General features: G+C 43.1%; 2 protein-coding genes across 12 annotated transcripts in view; both read right to left on the bottom strand.

Moving 5' to 3' along the window:
- Positions 1-18,952, bottom strand: part of ryr2a (ryanodine receptor 2a (cardiac)) — a 292,365-nt gene that overhangs the window by 239,753 nt on the left and 33,660 nt on the right. The gene's annotated exons all lie outside the window — the stretch shown is intronic.
- The window catches only part of LOC146513300 (uncharacterized), a 39,593-nt gene continuing 20,643 nt past the window's right edge, over positions 3-18,952 (bottom strand). For 5 of the 6 annotated variants that reach the window (XM_085170386.1, XM_085170385.1, XM_085170388.1 and 2 more), the window contains exon 2: positions 3-18,952. This exon is cut by the window's right edge. In XM_085170386.1, coding sequence (XP_085026512.1) covers positions 3,862-5,121 — 1,260 coding nt within the window. In that variant the 5' untranslated portion in view covers positions 5,122-18,952 and the 3' untranslated portion in view covers positions 3-3,861. The other variant, XR_014875707.1, reaches the window with a different exon arrangement.

The following is an 18,952-nucleotide window of genomic DNA, read 5'->3' as shown; positions in this document are numbered from 1 at the left end:
ATAGAAAGAAAAACAGCGGGTCAAGACAGAGAGCTTAAAACAAAGGCACCAGGGAGCAGGGCTGTGCTGTGCATCGCTGGGGTCATTAATCAAAAAAAGTAAAACACATTATTCATGACCTTTCTTAAAAGTAATGTAGTATGCTGCTTTATTACTTGCCAGAGAAATTTATTTGTTACACTAAACGATAAAATGACCTGAACGCACTGTCACATAGTTACATTTAACAATATAAACTATAGGCTACAGTTTCCCACACACCAACAGAAAATCCCAGTCCTAATAAGGGCAAACATGTCATCTTTCTTTTAGTGTTTACTTATTAACACAAAGCAACAACAATAAGCAAATGTGGAAACCAGCCCAAAGAGAATTTAAAGCAACTGCCACGGTGATCTTACTGTAGAAACATGTACAGGTGGAAATGGAGACAACCCTGCAACCCTGACTGCTCATCAGCTTATCTACTGAAGTTCAGGCTCTGGTCTGTCTGTTTAAGCATGCCGTCTGTGTAGATGTTTGTTCAACCAAAATTGCATTCCCAGTATAATTTCTGTTCTGGATGCAATTTGCACCAATCCACCATTTTTCTTCTCTAACACGCTAAAATCATTGATTTAATGGAGCTGTAGAGGTCAGGCACAGCGTGTTTTAGGCGGCGGCCAAGGGTGGAGACTCTGGCAGACCAATCCCAATCCCTGGCCACCAAGGCTGATGACTGGGACATGCAATGTCACCTTGCTGATGGGAAACCTGAGCTATAGTGTGAAGTTGAGAGGTACCGGCTAGATAAAATCGGGTTAAGCTAAATGCACAGCTTGGTGCATCCTTCTGGAAGGAGTCTCCTCGAGAGGGGCTGGACTCTGTCCCAGTCAGGAGTTGCCCTTGATGAGAGGCGGCAGGCTGGAGTGGGTATCTTGGTATCCCCTCGGCCTGCTGCCTGCACATTGGCATTTTCCCAGTGGGCTAGAGTCCACTGGAGTCCCTGAGCAGGGGGTTCAAGGGTGCTTCACCTGGAGACTCCTACTGGGAGACTTCAATGCTCTGTGGGACAGTAAGACCTAGAGGGGTATGATTGGGAGGAACCACAACACCCTAGGTCACAGGTCAATGATTGATTTTGTCATTGTATCATCAGATCTGTTGCCATATGTTGTGGACACTCAGGTAAAGAGAGAGGCTGAGCAGTCAACTGATCAGTCAGTTGGATTAGGTGGGGGTGCACAGATTTGGCGCACATAAAGGTATTGTGAGGGTGCGCTGCGAATACCTAGCAGAGGCCCCGGTACATGAGATCTTTGACTCCCACCTCCTGAAGAGCATTGACAGCATTCCGAGGGAAAACAGGGAAACTGAGTCCCTATGTACCATGTTCGTCACCTCCATTGCTGAGGGCTGCAAAGTGGTTGGTGCCTGTCAATGTTGTAACCAAATGGTGGACACTGGAAGTGAAGGGAGTCATCAGGCTAAAGAAGGAGTCATATCTGCTTCGGTCTACCCAAATTGTTATTATAAGTACATCTCTGCAAAACATTGTATCCTCATTAACATTAAAGAAAACTAAAAAGAAATAGAGATCAACTTAAAACAAAGAATAATTTTATTAACATTGTTTTTTTAGTGGAGTCAGATGTCATGTCAATGAACTGGTCCTCCTCTGCATAGCTGAAACCAGTTGGAGCTTGTGCATTGAAAGGATCTTTCACCCAGTCATACTGGGAACTGTTTTCAGGGAAGTATGCGATCAGTTTTGAAATGTGCTGCTTAATACATGGAATCACTGAGGTGGCATCATAGCCAGTAGTGTCAACAAATTAAAGCAGATTCTCGAATAAATCAGTATTTCCTTCATCAAGATTGCTGTCCCACATTGCAAGCTTTCGGGTGAAAGAGCTGATCTTGCCTGTGACCTGAGGGAGGTGTTTATCTTTCCCTTGAAGCCGTAGATTTAGTTTGTTTGGCTTTCCAAATATGCCACTCAGGTAGCCCAGTTTCACCAGAACGTTCTCATCAATACATTTTCAGACTTGTGCTCCTGCTCCAAAAATATTCTCATCTGCTCTCTGAGCTCAAAAAGTCGGGACAAGACTTTTCCTCATGACGGCCACCTTGCTTCACTGTAAAACAGCTTGATGTTCAGCTCCCATCTCATCACATATAGTCAACAACAGGAAACAGTCAACAACCTGTGTCTGAATGTGGACAAAACAAAAGAGATGACTGTTAACTTCAGGAGAGCACAGCGAGATCACTGTCCATTTCACATCAATGGAGCCTCTGTGAAGGTCGTCAAGAGCACCAAATTCCTTGGTGTTCACCTGGCAGAGAACCTCTCCTGGTCCTTCAACACCTGCTCCATAACTAAGAAAGCCTAACGCCGTCTCTACTTCCTGTGGAAGCTGAGGAAAGCCCATCTTCCGTCATTCATTCTCACCATCTTCTATGGAAGGACTACTGAGAGCATCCTGAGCAGCTGCATCACTGTCTGGTGTGGCAACTGCACCATATCAGATTGCAATACTCTGCAACTTATAATGAGAACAGGTGAGGAGATCATTGGAGCCTCTCTTCCCTCCATCACAGACACTTATCACACCTGCTGCCTCTGCAAAGCCTTAATGGAGGACCCCACGCACCCCTCACACACACTCTTCACCCTGCTGCCTTCTGGCAAGAGGTACCGGTGTATTCAGGCCCTCACTACCAGACTGTGAAACAGATTCTTCCCCCAAGTTGTCAGACTCCTGAACACTGACACACACACAAATACCTTCATACCAAGCACTTATCTGCACAATCACACACACGCACACCTTCATACACCAAGTTACTTTTTGCACAACGCTCAGTCTTTTGCACAGTTATTTTGCGCGGTTGTGTCTTTATTGTTCTGTTCTGTCTTTTTTTTTTTTTTTTGCACATTGCACTTTGTGTAGTCCTGTGTTGATTGTCTGTTACATGTCATAGGTAGCACCATGGTCTCGTTTTGCTGTGTACTGTACCATTGCACATGGTTGGAATGACAATAAAGGCACTTGATTTGACTTGACTTGACTTGAGACAGCAGAGAAGACTCTTGTTTTTAGTGGTCTGGTCTTTATAAAATTGACTACACCTACAATATCAGTCATAACCTTACTTAGAAAAAATAGGAAAGGTGCCTTGATGCCAGTGCTTCTCTGTGTATAACACAGTGTGTCCATTCAGCATTAGGCGAAACCTTCTTGATGAGCGCCCGAAGCCGGTTTCTCATCCCTGCCGTGGTCTGTGCACCATCGCTACAAATACCAATGCAGTTCTCCCACTTTAGCCCGTTCTCAGTCAGGAAGCAGGCCAGCATTTTGAATAGTTTTGCAGATGTGTCTGTGTCTCTGACATGTTTACAAAAAAGTAGATCCTCACACAGGAACTTTGTCATGTCACAACGTACATAAGCAATAAACAAACAGTCTTTGTTGCTTCATCAAATTGTAAGGCAAAATGTTTGTCTTTGAGTTTATCTACCAGCTGTTTTTTAAGGTCGTTGCCAAAGTCAGGCTCCTCTGCTATGGTGTGAGGGTTTTTGCACTGAGCTATTTGGTATGCCACCTTGTTTGATGCTAACCTTGCTCGCTGGTTTACTGAAGGAGCTTTCACAAAGTGGGATGATTGTCGGCAATATTCAGAACATTTTCGCTGAAAAAACTCAAGTGGTTTATCAGTGTGACTGGGATGTAATGTCTGTAAGTGGCACCTTAATTTATTTGGCTTCAGTTAAACAACTTCTTGATAGCAGGGCCTCTGTGGTGGATGAGGTTCCTAAAAGCTTTGGGTGTTGTAGGGTTGTCCTGGTTGACACGCCTCTACAATGGTTCATAGAGATCACCAGCAGTACATCGGGATTGGCAAACCAGGCTGGTGGTTCCCATCTTTAAGACGGGGGACTGGAGAGTGTGCTCTAACTATAGGGGGCTCACACCTCTCAGCTTCCCTGGGAAAGTCTATGCCAGGGTGCTGGGGGGAAAAAAAGAGTCCATCTGCTAGTTGAACCTCAGATGCAGGAGGTACAATGCAGGTTTTGTCCCAGTCGCAGAACACTGGACCAGCTCTATACCCTCGTGAGAATATTTCAGGAATCATTGGGAGTTTGCCCAAGCAGTCTAGATGTTTTGTGGACTTGTCCGTCTGTATCTGGAAGTCCCACAGGATCTTAGCTTGATCATTCTCCACCACCCTTGGGGGCATCTCCCATTTTGACCTTGAAACTTCTAGGCCATATTCGGCACAGATGTTTCTGTACACTATGTCGGCCACTTGGTTATGGCGTTCCATGTATGCCCTGCCTGCTAGCATCTTGCACCCTGCTGTTATGTGCTGGATTGTCTCTGGGGCATCTTTACACAGCCTGCACCTGGGGTCTTGCCTGGTGTGATAGACCCCAGCCTCTATGGATCTTGTGCTCAGAGCTTGTTCTTGTGCTGCCATGATTAGTGCCTCTGTGCTGTCTTTCAGTCCAGCTTTGTCCAGCCACTGGTAGGATTTCTGGATATCAGCCACCACCTCTATCTGCCGGTGGTACATACCGTGCAGGGGCCTGTCCTTCCATGATGGTTCCTCCTCTTCCTCCTCTTTCTTGGGTTTCTGCTGCCTGAGGTATTCACTGAGCACTCGGTCAGTTGGGGCCATCTTCCCAATGTATTCTTGGATGTTCGTTGTCTCATCCTGGACTGTGGTGCTGACACTCACCAGTCCCCGGCCCTCTTCCTTCCGCTTAGCGTACAGCCTCAGGGTGCTGGACTTGGGGTGAAATCCTCCATGCATGGTAAGGAGCTTTCTTGTCTTTATGTCAATGGCTTCTGTCTCCTCCTTTGGCCAACTTATTATACCAGCTGGGTACCTGATCACGGGCAGGGCGTAGGTGTTGATAGCCCGGATCTTGTTCTTACCGTTCAGCTGACTCCTCAGGACTTGCCTGACCCTCTGCAGGTACTTGGTGGTTGCAGCTTTCCTAGCGGCCTCTTCATGGTTCCCATTTGCCTGCAGGATCCCCAGGTACTTGTAACTGTCCTCTATGTCTGCAATGTTGCCTTCTGGTAGCTCGATCCCCTCAGTTCTGACTACCTTCCCTCTCTTTGTTACCATCCGACTACACTACTCCAGCCCGAACGACATCCTGATGTCATTGCTGTATAGTCAGTATCTGTAGCCAGTCTTGTTAATGATCTCACTGAGGGGGTTAAGGCCTATGCAGAACAGCAGTGGGGACAGAGCATCTCCTTGGTATATCCCGCACTTGATGGTGACTTGTGCTATGGGCTTGGAGTTGGCCTCTAGTGTTGTTCGCCACATCCCCATTGAGTTCCTGATGAAGGCTCTTAGGGTCCTGTTGATCTTATATAGTTCTAGGCATTCCAGGACCCAGGTGTGGGGCATTGAGTCATAGGCCTTCTTGTAATCAATCCAGGCAGTGCACAGGTTGGTCAGTCTGGTCCTGCAGTCTCAGGTGACTGCTTGGTCTGCCAGTAGCTGGTGTTTTGCACCTCTGGTATTCTTACCCATCCCTTTCTGTGCCTCGCTCATGTATTGACCCATGTGCCTATTCATCTTAGCCACTATGATGCCTGACAGGAGCATCCACGTGGTGCTGAGGCAGGTTATTGGTCGGTAGTTGGAGGGGACCGGTCCCTTCTGGGGGTCCTTGAGGATCAGTTGCTGTCCAACTCTTCATACTGGAGACCCTTTCTTGGCTATCTGCCACTGTGATGGTTACTGGACTCTGTTCGGGTCGACCCTGAGTATTGCTCCGTCTCCAGCCTTGGTGGTGCTGTTCTCTTATTGGGAACCTGGCTGGTTCTATGGAGAACAGCTGGTTTATTCTCCTGCCTTCTATCTCTCTGGTGTACCTCCTCAAGCGGCTTGGCAGTTTCCAAGGGGTATGGACAGCTTCCTGTACTTCTTAGGCACCTTCCTCATCGCGCCTTTCTGCATTTCTATTCTACGATAGTTGGCTCCCTCCGTGCTACCTTGATCTTAGCCTCTAGCCTCCTTCTCCATGGAGGGTACTGCCCCTTGTGGCTGTTCAACTTGTAGCCAGTAGTAACTGATCACTGCTGCCGTATTGTAGATCAGCTTCTTAGTGTCGGTAATCGTGGCTGTCGGTAATCGTGGCTGTAGGTATCGTCCGTAGTGCTGCATTAACATCATCTAGCAGAATAGCTGAATAGCTGAATAAACGTCAAGCAGACAGCTGATTATCAGAAGTGTGAGAAGCTCGAGAATCTACTCTGGTGTCCTGCTATATTTTAGATAGCAAGGAGCAGACGGCTGAGTTTATTAAACTCCAACGAAACAATCTGCAAATTTCATTAAAATTTCACTTGGTAAAGCAACTCCACTTGGCATCTTTCTTGGCCTCCAGACAACAATTCTGATGGCTAAAGATCCAAATGGAACAGGCAAGAAAAAACAAAGTTTATTTATTTTAAAGTTTATATTTTAAAAGGTTATTAACATAGTTATTAATATGTCATTAAATAGAAACTGTTTCCTTCGTATTCCTGCTTATCCATCCTGCTTCCTGCTTATTCCACAGCAATTCCCAGAGTTAATTGAGTGATAATAACTAAGAAATTACCACATTATTAATTTCTTGCATTCTTGGATGGTAATAACATAGAAATTAACAAATTATTTTGTTTCTGCTTTGTTACTCTACTATTGCCATTTTAATACTGTGAAAAAATAAGCATTCCTGAATAGAAAAATTAGTTTTAGTGTTTGAGTACCGTGCTTGATTAAATTCTGAGCTCAAATTTAGGAATAAAATGTAAATTCAGCTTGTCATTTGCTTAATAAATAAAAAATTAGTTTATGACATATTAACAGACTTTTAAATATTCTGTGTTTTTTTGTTTTCATGATAGGTGTTCTAATAAATTTGTTAAGCACTGTATGAATATATAAATTAGAAAGTTCGGTTTTTAACACTCTCACATTGTTACGAAAAACAATTGCTGAAGCTTTTTGTTATCTGTGGGAATGATGTTGAAATGATAAAGATTTTTAAACAGCCAATTTTTATTGTTTCAGTTAAGACTTTGGACCTGATATTTTCCTTGTTTGTTCCGTGATTTTACTTTTTTGAACACAGTGACTGTTTTGTTTCATTGGTTTTGTATTCCTAGATAAATCCAGATGTCACAGAATAAACAGAAATCTGATCGTGTTCTGTTTGGATTATACGGACACAGTTTTTTGCTGCAAATTAAATCTAATCAGCAGATTGTCTGTCACATCCCACACTGGAAGTGACTTGCTTGTCTCACGTTGCTTTTAAGCTGATGCCTGGTTGTTTTGAACATTCCAGACGTTGGCTGACAAGGTAAGTTTCGAATGCTTATCTGAGTCTTTTACTGCTTTTTGGTTTTAACGACACTGATGGCAAAGTTGTAAGGAAATTCAATTTTTCAGCTTTCTTTATGCAGCGCCAAATCACAACTACAGTCACCTCAAGACCTCGGCCTTCTCGTATGTTGTAATTTTAACCCAAGTCATCTGGTAGCTTCCAACTCTGTGTGTACAGAAGACACATTAAACAGTCTAAATTTTGCCACATGAGCACCTGTCCACGCACTAACACATATCATGTAAAAAATTATATGATCGCTGTCTTATTGCTTCCACTTATTGCAAAAACACACTGCGAATACACATATATCAGCTTAAAGCTCATTTTGACATCAAATTCTTTTCTAGATCTGAGTCAGCCCTCTTCTCCTCCTGCTCTCTCTGACTCCCACACACTCACTCTTCTCTCCTTCTCTCACCAGAGGACAGCCTAGTTCGCCCACTCACTGCGGTGCTCCCATGCCATGCAAAAATGAACAGTGTGTGTTTGTGTGTTTGTGTGTTCGTGTGTCTGTGTGTTTGTGTGTGTTTGAGGTTTTTGCGTATCTTTGTCCAAATGAGATATAATCGAGATCAATGATATCAACTTTAGCTTCCTTTTATTTAAATCAGTAAAGATGATGTCAGTAATCACTTGCTGCAGTAGGTCTCATTATATCAGGACAGATTTTTCACACTCTGCTGTGTGTTATTCTGATTTTTATTACATTTATTATTGACCTTTAATCTGTATTCAGGGATTAGGGATCTAATTAAAAACTATAAATTGAGTGAATGTAAAACGATATCTCCATTAGGGACAGGAACGGATGAGAATTTAGAGATTCCAATTCCATTATTCCACTGAAAAGCCTTCAGTTAATCCAAAATGCTGCAGCAAGAGTCCTGACAGGGACGAGAAAGAGAGAGCAGATTTCTCCTGTTTTGGCTTCCTGTTAAATCCAGAATTCAAAATCCTGCTCCTCACATACAAGGTCTTAAATAATCAGGCCATCTTATCTTAATGACCTTGTAGTACCATATCACCCTATTAGAGCACTTCGCTCTCGCTCTGCAGGCCTACTTGTTGTTCCTAGAGTATTTAAAAGTAGAATGGGAGGAAGAGCCTTCAGTTTTCAGGCCCCTCTTCTGTGGAACCAGCTTCCAGTTTGGATTCAGGAGACAGACACTATCTCTACTTTCAAGATTAGGCTTCAAACTTTCCTTTTTGCTAAAGCATATAGTTAGGGCTGGACCAGGTGACCCTGAATCCTCCCTTAGTTATGCTATACCCCAACCAATCACAGCAGATGGCCCCGCCCCTCCCTGAGCCTGGTTCTGCTGGAGGTTTCTTCCTGTTAAAAGGGAGTTTTTCCTTCCCACTGTCGCCAAAGTGCTGCTCATAGGGGGTCATATGATTGTTGGGTTTTTCTCTGTATCTATGAAGCGCCTCGAGGCGACTTTTGTTGTGATTTGGCGCTATATAAATAAAATTGAATTGAATTGAATTGAATTACCGTTTAACAATATAAAGCTATAGGATACAGTCCTACATGCCAACACAAATCCCTGTGCTAATGAGGATCTTTCTCTTGTATTACACAAAGCTTCTCTTAGTAGAACATAAAGATGAGGCAAAAAGTAATGATGGTTCTACAATGGTTCTACTTTAGAAACACAAACACAAAATGCAGGTACTGGCTGGGGTGCGAGTGAGCTTTATTTACACGAGTGACAAAGTGGCAGAAACAGGAAGAGCAGAGCGGGGAGTTAACAAAACCTAAACTGGAGAAAACTAAAGAACTAACCTGAAACCAAACACACAAGGGATGAGGAGCAAAAGTGCACAGAGAATGTCGGGCAGAGAGACGCAGAATTTACACCGGGTTACACAGACGACGCGACGAGGAACACAGGCAGACACACACTATAAATACACACAAGGTAATGAGGGATGACACACCAGAGGGGAACACAGCTGAACCTAATTAGATACAAACCTTCAAAGTAAAACAGGAAACTCACAGACTGTTTCACAAGACAAACAGAGCACAGGAGGAAAACACAGGTAGGGAAAATAAAACACGAGAACCAAACCCAAAGAACAAATACAAAATCAGAATAAACTAGAAAATAACAATAGACTCAAAACGCTGGGTCACCGACGGGGTCATCATGACAGGCTCAATGGGCCGGCACACTGAAACTGGACTACTGGGATTTCCATCTCTAATCCGAATAATCTCAAGAGAACAGGCAAAGTTTTATTGTTATTTTGTGACACTGTAATTGTATTTATCTACCAGTACAAAACCAATGATGTCATTATTCGGGTCTTTGATCAGTGTTCTGAGTTTTTGTTGGGGACTTGTGATTTATTCCTTTTAAGTTAAGACGTGATTTGTCTTCAAGTTCTGTTTTCCCTTCAGTTATATTGTTTCCTGGTGCCTCAGAGGTTTGATGTCTATATGTTTTATATGTCTACATATATCTTATCTCTGTGTTTTTTCCTCTGTCTCCTGTGGGAAGTCAGGCTTGCCTCCATGTTTGTTTATCTTTCTGTCTCTCCATTTGTGTCCCCATGTCTGCTTCTGTGGTTGCTATTTAGTTCTGTCGAGTTCCTCCCTAAATACCCAGTGTGTGTATATATTGTCTGAGTCTCACTGTTCTTTTTCATGTAACACAACGTAATAAAGGTTTTAGTCCAGTGTGTCTTACATGTCTGGCATTAGGGTCCTCTTTCTGTCTGCCACACAACAGTTATATGACAGAAGGATGGGACCAAACATGTGCTCCGCTGACTCATGTTTTCTTGAGGAACTTGAGGAGATCATTGCTTAGCTGACTGAGTGGGTAATAAATGCGTAGATCAATACAGAAAACAATTACTTTCTAAAGGACTATGTTTTTTCCAAGGCCCAGTTCCTGACATTTCCTGCTTTTTCTGTTTGACTTCGGCAGCCAATGTTCAGAGGAAGTCCAGTGTGCCATGGTTAAAGTGTTTGTTGCTGACATGGTCCTCCCAGAGGCTGCTAATGTTTCCCTGCTTGCTTTTCCAAACTGGTTTATTTAAAGACTAATAACTGAAAAAACATGAGGGCTTTTAAGCCTGTCCTGTTAAAAACTGTGCAAACATGGAGTCTTTGATTCCTTGAGATTCTTGTTTCACCCTTCCCTGTTCCCAGGGTGGGGGTGGCCAGGACCCAGCCTGTCCCTACACTTATCCCTGTTTTCTGGGTGAGAGCCGTCAGGACTCTGCACCAATCTCTGTTTCCAGAGTGAGGACAGCTAGCACCCAGCCTGTCCCTGCACCCATCCCTGTTCCAAGGGTGATGGGCCGGCCGGTCTACCTGCACAGCCCTGGTCACCTGAGGAGACAGCCGAGGAGTACGAAGTAGCTTAAGTGTGTCCTGCACAGTCATGGAAGGAGACAGCTGAGCACCCAGCTAATGTCCCTGCCCAGAGTTGCTGCAACATCTCTCTGAGGGTATTGTATGCTCCACTGGAAAGGCTCAGCTTTGGTGTCCCAAGTGTCCTGAGAGGGTGCTGCCTGAGGCCCAGTTTTCAGACATTTCCTTGCAGCCTGAGTTTCCTGAGTGTCACTCAGGCCACATGAGCCAGTAGTTCTTTGGCTGACACTGCTGCACTGCCTGTACCAGAGCCCACGAGTCCTGAGACAATGAGTCCTGAGACAGTGAGCCCCACTCCACCAGAGTCTGAGCATCCTAAGCCTTTGGTCTGTGCACCTTCCACATCTCTGGGGCCCTAGAATCATCACAATGTGAAAAACATAACGTCACATGTACAAACCCAATATCTGATTTAAAAGCACGAGGACTTCGATGCAAGCTATTTCACGTTGATCAAATACCACTGAGCACCATTCCCTTTAAATCTAACCTCTCTTCTTCCTCTCCTGTCCTTCTTTCTTATCTTTCTCCATCTCTGAGTGAAGCTAGCTCTCTTTCTTTACTCTCCCTGTCAATTACAGCAGCTGGACCTTTAGCTGCAACACACCGTGAGGCTAACTGCACAAGCAGACTGTGTGTTTGTTGAGCTGATAGAAACGCTGCATTTGAAATTACCTGCCAAGTGGCTGCACTTGTGGGTAGTTGATTTAAAGGTTCTTTTCTAAATCAACAAAGATAACATGGACCAAAGGGTTCTTCTGTTGTTTCATTATTTATCAGGGCTTTCCAGCAGTAGCAGCACAGAAAAGCACCGTGTGGCTGTAAAAGGGAATGCCTCCCTCAGGGGAGGTTTCTGATGAACTGCTTGCTGCAGTGTTTTTCTCTGGCTGCAGCTTACCGATGCTGCTGAGGGCAGTGTTGAGGGCTACTCCCTGGCTACTATTCCACATATGCAAAATATATTTTTATAGGTGAAACTGAAATAAGCACACGGGAGCTCTGAATCTAACATGAAGAATGAAGAAGACTGTAGTTTACAAATGCTGGCTCTGGGATCCATCAGTCACTCTGAATCTTGTTTCTGCTTCATTTGATATGTGAGCTGAAACCAAATCATACTACATCACACTCTCTCACACACACAAGCCATATAAGGTTCACAGGAAACTGGAATACCGCCTAATAACACTTCTAGCTAATGTCTGACACATACAATCCCTCCTGCCCACACACGTGCACACAGCAGAAACTGGAAGATAACTTAGACGTGCTCTATGGCTATCATTAACTTGAATCATGCCTTAGTGACATTATAATAGCTGAGACACACAAAGTGTTCCCCACATGAAAAGATCTGGTATCTGTCAGCTGCAGTTTGCATTCCAGCCTTTTATGGAGAGAGGAAGAGAGACCTGCAGAATCAATGGACAAACACTGAGGGACTGAGTTGCAAGCAACATCTGTGCCTTTATGATATTTCAAGAAGAATGTGGAATTGCCTTAAGCTGTACTTTTCTATTGGCCACTCATGAAAACATAAGAAAAGAAGTTTCCACAGCCTTAAATCCAAAAGTGAGCAACTTGAACAGCCTAACTAATCACGCTTGGTTGCACTTCTTTCACTGCCGCATTTTGAATTTGTATTAAGTAACTGGACAGCACAGCGATGGAGTGGTTAGTGCTGCCCCCCCAACAAACACAACTCAGAGTTTGATCCTACCACTCACTGAAGTCTCTGTAATCAGATTTTAATATCAAATGAACTCTGTAGTCGTCTCTCTGTCTGTGGTAGCCCTGTGACAGAGGTGCACCCTCTAAAAGGGATTTAAACAACTATTTTACACAGTTTTACTACTACTTGAGAGTGAGAGTGTTCTAACCTACTGCATATGTATTTGGTACACTAGCTGCACAGGGGCTCAGAGGAAAGCACTCCAAGGGATCATTAACACCGCCCAAAAGATCACTGGCTGCCCTCTCCCCACACTGGAAGTTCTACACAACATCCACTGTTTTAAAAAGGCCCAAAACATCATAAAAGACACCTCACATCCTGGCCACTCCCTGTTTGAACTGCTGCCCTCAGGCAGACGGTACAGGGCAATCAGCGCAAGGACTAATAGACTCAAACACAGCTGTTATCCAACTGCAATAACACATCTGAATACTACAAAAAAAATGTCCATCACGCCACTCTTGTGTTAATCTATGCACGGTCTGAAGCATGTATGTGGAAATGTATGTGAATGTTTTACTGTTACGTCTTATTAGTATTTTAAGTATTCTATCTATTTTATTTATTGAATTTTATTGTTTTATTTATATTTTGATATTGCTAGGGATGATGCAATGATCGGGGAACATTCTTAATTTCGTTGTACCTGTGACAATGACAATAAAGTTTCTGATTCTGATTCTACTTCAGCAAGGATTTTTTTATTTTTTTTTGGGGGGGGGGGGATAGTCTATCTTTTGAAAATATTAAAAGGATCATAAATGTATATTTATGATCTCTCTTTGCAAAACATGTCATTGAACATTTCCACGATTTCATTTATTACAGACAGGCTGTACAGAAAGCACCTTTTCACCTTGTACGTACACCTCTGACTTTCAGTACAACTCTGAATCATGCTGCAGAAATATTCTGACAACTCCACAATGGTTGGATAGATTAGTGATGGGCAGAAGAAGGAGTCGAGCTCAGCACTGCTTCTAAACGTGAATACAGCCGGAGACACGGTGACATCAGAAGGTCAGGTGCTGTGGTTTTTACAGATGAGTGCAGGTTTGTGATAGATGTGAAAGGGTCCGGAGAAGCCGTGGAGAACATTGTTTGTCCAATACTTGGACCTATTGTCAAACCTAACCTGGTGCAGTAGGTCCTGGGTTCACCGTTACATTACAATCCCCACGTGGCAAGAGTGTGCAGGCAGTTCCTGAAGGCAGTTCCTTATTATCAGGATGTCCAAAAAACTCCCTGAAAAGCCTTCAGCTAATCCAAAATGCTGCAGCAAGAGTCCTGACAGGGACGAGAAAGAGAGAGCAGATTTCTCCTGTTTTGGCTTCCTGTTAAATCCAGAATTCAAAATCCTGCTCCTCACATACAAGGTCTTAAATAATCAGGCCCCATCTTATCTTAATGACCTTGTAGTACCATATCACCCTATTAGAGCACTTCGCTCCCGCTCTGCAGGCCTACTTGTTGTTCCTAGAGTATTTAAAAGTAGAATGGGAGGGAGAGCCTTCAGTTTTCAGGCCCCTCTTCTGTGGAACCAGCTTCCAGTTTGGATTCAGGAGACAGACACTATCTCTACTTTTAAGATTAGGCTTCAAACTTTCCTTTTTGCTAAAGCATATAGTTAGGGCTGGACCAGGTGACCCTGAATCCTCCCTTAGTTATGCTGCAATAGATGTAGGCTGCCGGGGGATTCCCATGATGCATTGAGTTTTTCCTTTCCAGTCACCTTTCTCACTCACTATGTGTTAACAGACCTCTCTGCATTGAATCATATCTGTTATTAACCTCTGTCTCTCTTCCACAGCATGTCTTTATCCTGTCTTCCTTCTCTCACCCCAACCAATCACAGCAGATGGCCCCGCCCCTCCCTGAGCCTGGTTCTGCTGGAGGTTTCTTCCTGTTAAAAGGGAGTTTTTCCTTCCCACTGTCGCCAAAGTGCTTGCTCATAGGGGGTCATATGATTGTTGGGCTTTTCTCTGTATCTATGAAGCGCCTTGAGGCGACTTTTGTTGTGATTTGGCGCTATATAAATAAAATTGAATTGAATTGAATTGAATTGAATACCACTGACTGGCCCCCACTCTTGCACTTACACTGACCAAAATCCAATAGAACACATCAGGTTTCATTTCCACCCAATGGCATCACATTGCACCTCATCCTGTCTAGGAGCTTAGTGATTCCCTGGTCCAAACCTGGGAGGCGACCAAATCACTCATATTATTGCATGCCCTGATGCTGTCAAGCATGTACACAAGCACATGGAGGCCATGAAAACTACTGAGTACTATTTTGAGCTACTGCAGTGACATTTTAGCAAAATGGACTAGCCTGCTGCATCATTTTTCACATTACCCACTTTAGATATCCAGTTTGATTTTGTTCCCAGTCTCCCTTTAAATATTTTGTGTGTGAATGAGAGAGAAGCAAGTGGAAAAGTGAAGGAATAGACAGAGAGGGTGGCACTGATAAAAAGACAGGATAGAGGTGCGACCAGGATGGACAACATATGAAGGGAGATAGATAGACAAGGCTGAGGTGGTTTGGTCATGTGCAGAGAAGGAAAGGTGGATATAATAGGCAAAGGATATTGAATATGAAGCTGCCAGAGAGAAGGAAAAAAGAGGCCGCGGAGAAGATTCATGGGTGTAGTGAAGGAGGACATGGAGAAGTGTGACAGAGGAACACTTTGACATACATAAAGCGCTTGTATGCCTGTGTGAGTGAATGGGTGAATGAGGCATGTTACATAAAGCACTCTGAGTAGAAAAGTGCCATATAATAAGCAGTTTATTTCTATTCACACTGTTGTGAACACATCAGGAGCAACTCTGGGTTCAGTATCTTGTACAAGGATATTTTTGCATGCAGACTGGAGCAGCCAGGAATCAAAACACCAACCTTCCGGTCAGTTTCCTGCTCTATCTCTTGAGCCACAGCCAACTCTATTCAGTATGCACACTGAATAGAGTTTCAGGGGTGGCTGATTATTTCAGAAATGTGCACACACACAAACACACATCAGTGCTTGGTCAGTAAATATCACACAGCCTCTCAAAAGCAACTTCGAGCTGAACTGCTACGCTGCCTGACACAAGAGCTTATTTAGCATAAACAGAAAAGGTAAATTTCACTGGAATAGAGAGAGAGAGATGTTTTTAGTCCAAAGGTACATAAAGCTTGGTGAGGAAAAGACTGTACAATAATGACTAATCCCTCTATGACATAAGACGGAGAATCAGAGAGAAGTATAGATGAATGAAGGAACAAAACCCTGGAAACATCCATAAGAACAGCCATTGACTTCACCATTCATCCATCCACTCTGCTTATTCAGTTCCCAGGAGGAGCTCGGGCTTAGCCCAGCTTCCATAGGGTGAGAGGCAGACCACACCCTGGACAGAGCGCCAGTCTGTCGCAGGGCAAAGTGCATAGATCATTTTGAATTCAAAAGTTTCTATAATCAGCATATATGTCACATACATCCCAGCTGTAAATGAATAATATAATAATAATAATAATAATAATAATAATAATAATAATAATGCAATAAAAGATTTAGTGGAAAGGAGTTAATGAGATAACAAATGTCAGATAAAACTTTCCTTTTTGCTAAAGCATATAGTTAGGGCTGGACCAGGTGACCCTGAATCCTCCCTTAGTTATGCTGCAATAGATGTAGGCTGCCGGGGGATTCCCATGATGCATTGAGTTTTTCCTTTCCAGTCACCTTTCTCACTCACTATGTGTTAACAGACCTCTCTGTATTGAATCATATCTGTTATTAACCTCTGTCTCTCTTCCACAGCATGTCTTTATCCTGTCTTCCTTCTCTCAGCCCAACCAATCACAGCAGATGGCCCCGCCCCTCCCTGAGCCTGGTTCTGCTGGAGGTTTCTTCCTGTTAAAAGGGAGTTTTTTCTTCCCACTGTCGCCAAAGTGCTGCTCATAGGGGGTCATATGATTGTTGGGGTTTTCTCTGTATCTATGAAGCGCCTTGAGGCGACTTTTGTTGTGATTTGGCGCTATATAAATAACATTGAATTGAATTGAATTGAATTAGATAATGGATATGGATAGGTTGTCATCACAATGCTTGAAAAAGACTCCATGAAACTTGGATGTGTAGGTATGTGTTAGACTGAATATGTGAGCAGTCTGTTGGTCTGTCATTAATTTCTAATGTAAAATATGGGCCACAGAAAGGCTGATTCATTCAGGGACACCATGTTTCCCTTTAAATTACCTTAAAAATGTTAGCATTGTTCTTTGCTCATATAATATTCACCATTTTGAAAAAACATTTTGCCTGTTTTTATTTTGAAGATCTATTTTGTTGACACTGCCTACCTCATGTCACAGAGCAGCACGTGTGTGGTTGCATTCTTTAGCCAAGAGTCAACCTGCTTCTTCATTTCCTGAAGAACTGCGTCTGCATGTATCTGTCATCAACACTCACAATGAAAATCAGTGCCTGAGACATAAGTGTCACAACAGCCTTCTGAAGTACTGTATATATATATTGTTGCAGGGTGTATGTGTGTGTGTTTTGTGTGTGTGCAGTTCTGTCCATACATCCAGTTTTAATATCAGTTATTTAAAAGAAAGACACACGCACTGATAGTGGGAAGGTCAGCGGAGGAGGGTTTAAAAGCTTGGCACAGAGGAAGACAGCGAGTGTGGAGGAGGGGAAAGCATTAATGATGATGTAATAGGAGAAAAGCAGGAGGGAAGAGAAAATAGAGTGAAACACTTCACTCTCCAGCAGATAGTGTCCAGAATAAATGAAATGATCATTCTTATCTTTTACATATTGAGTCTATTAATTCTTTGAGTGACTAATTTGGTTACACTAGTTGTAAATTGATATTTTTATGGAATCTAAGATATCACTGCCACAAACAAAATAGATGTATACAGAATGAAGAATGCAGGATGTATTATTCCAGAGTCGGTGAGACAGAGTTATTGTGTGTCTTCAACCATTGCAGAGGCCTTGGACACCAGAGGTTGGAGGTAACGAAATACTAAATCTCAGTTACTGTACTTAAGTAGAATTTTCAGGTATTTGTACTTTACTTGAGTATTTATTTTTCTTCATACATGTTTAACAATTATTTGCACTTTCTACTCCTTACATTTTCAAAACCGACTTGTTGCTTTAAGTTCAATTATATAAATCATTTATAGCGTTTATGCTCAGGAGTTAAAGTGGGCAAGAAGAAGCGCAGGTGACAAGGAAGCATGAAGGGATTGACGTTTTTAAGTGGTAGGTAATTTCAAAATCAATAATTCTATCAGCTCAGAGAAACATCAGCAAACACACAAACTGTCTGTGTGCAGTTTGTTGCTAAAGGTCCGACTGCTCCAGCGACAGAGCAGTGTGTGCGCTAACTTCACCCAAAGATGGACAAAGATGTAGAAAGTCAGACAGGACAGGAAGAAGAGAGGTTAGTATTAAAGGTAAAGCTTACACGTAATGTTATAATTTAAACCACATATGATGTGTTTTAATAAATTATGTATTTTCTTGTTGTGAAACGTCCTACCAAACAAACGAAGCTAAACTAACTTTGTGTTATTCAAATATTGCATGAAAATACTGGTAGTTTTGTCCCAGTAGAGCACTGTGTTGGACTGGTGCATTAGGTGCTCATGAGTTAGGTTACACTAAGTGTAGCAGCGATGAATTTGCTGTCACTGAATCCCAGCTTTATACCAACTGTATACTGACTTGTATAACAACAGTATTAACAGTGTAGTGTCCTGTAGGGGATACTACATCAGCCTGTCAAACTGTGTACTGCTTGTTGAATTCAGTGTGAATCTACAAAGAGAAGCAGGTCAGCTGATCACATCACGTACACTAAGAAAACCTACTGGAGCTCACATTAGAAATTATTACGAGTTGTGATTCTTTTCCCTATGCTGATCCACTACACAGATCTCAGGGTCCCCCACCTGCTAAATCCCACTTTAACCCTTGATTGATGCTAATGTTCACTAGCCAAGCTGCAGTGAAAATGCCCTTTCTGAGGCTAAAGCTGAGGATGTGCTGGGAATGCCTTGCCAAGGCCCGGTTTGATTTTACACTCTTCGACAGAGCTTTGACAGCACACTGAGTCTGAAGGCATCTCCATTGCTAAAGTTGCTGCACTGAGCAACAGCCCCAAGGTGGTTGGTGCCTGTCATGGTGGTAACCCTGAACCAAATCTTTCGTACTGCTGAGAAAAGATTCTGGCGGACGGTGAAGCGACTCAGGAGGGGAAAGCAGTGTAGAGCATGCACTGTGTCTATAGATGGTAGCTCTTACTAGCTCTGGTGATAGAGAGGGGATGGTAGCTCTTACTATGTCCATGCCAGGTCTACTACAACTGAAAAGTTGACTGCAATTAAGCATTTGCAATAACTGACACTGTCTTTTGCGTGACTGTGG

Source organism: Neolamprologus multifasciatus, chromosome 8, assembly GCF_963576455.1.
Source record: "Neolamprologus multifasciatus chromosome 8, fNeoMul1.2, whole genome shotgun sequence".
NCBI classification, from domain to species: domain Eukaryota; kingdom Metazoa; phylum Chordata; class Actinopteri; order Cichliformes; family Cichlidae; genus Neolamprologus; species Neolamprologus multifasciatus.
The sequence above is the reverse complement of the archived record's forward strand: the minus strand, read 5'-3'. Positions and strand labels throughout refer to the sequence as shown.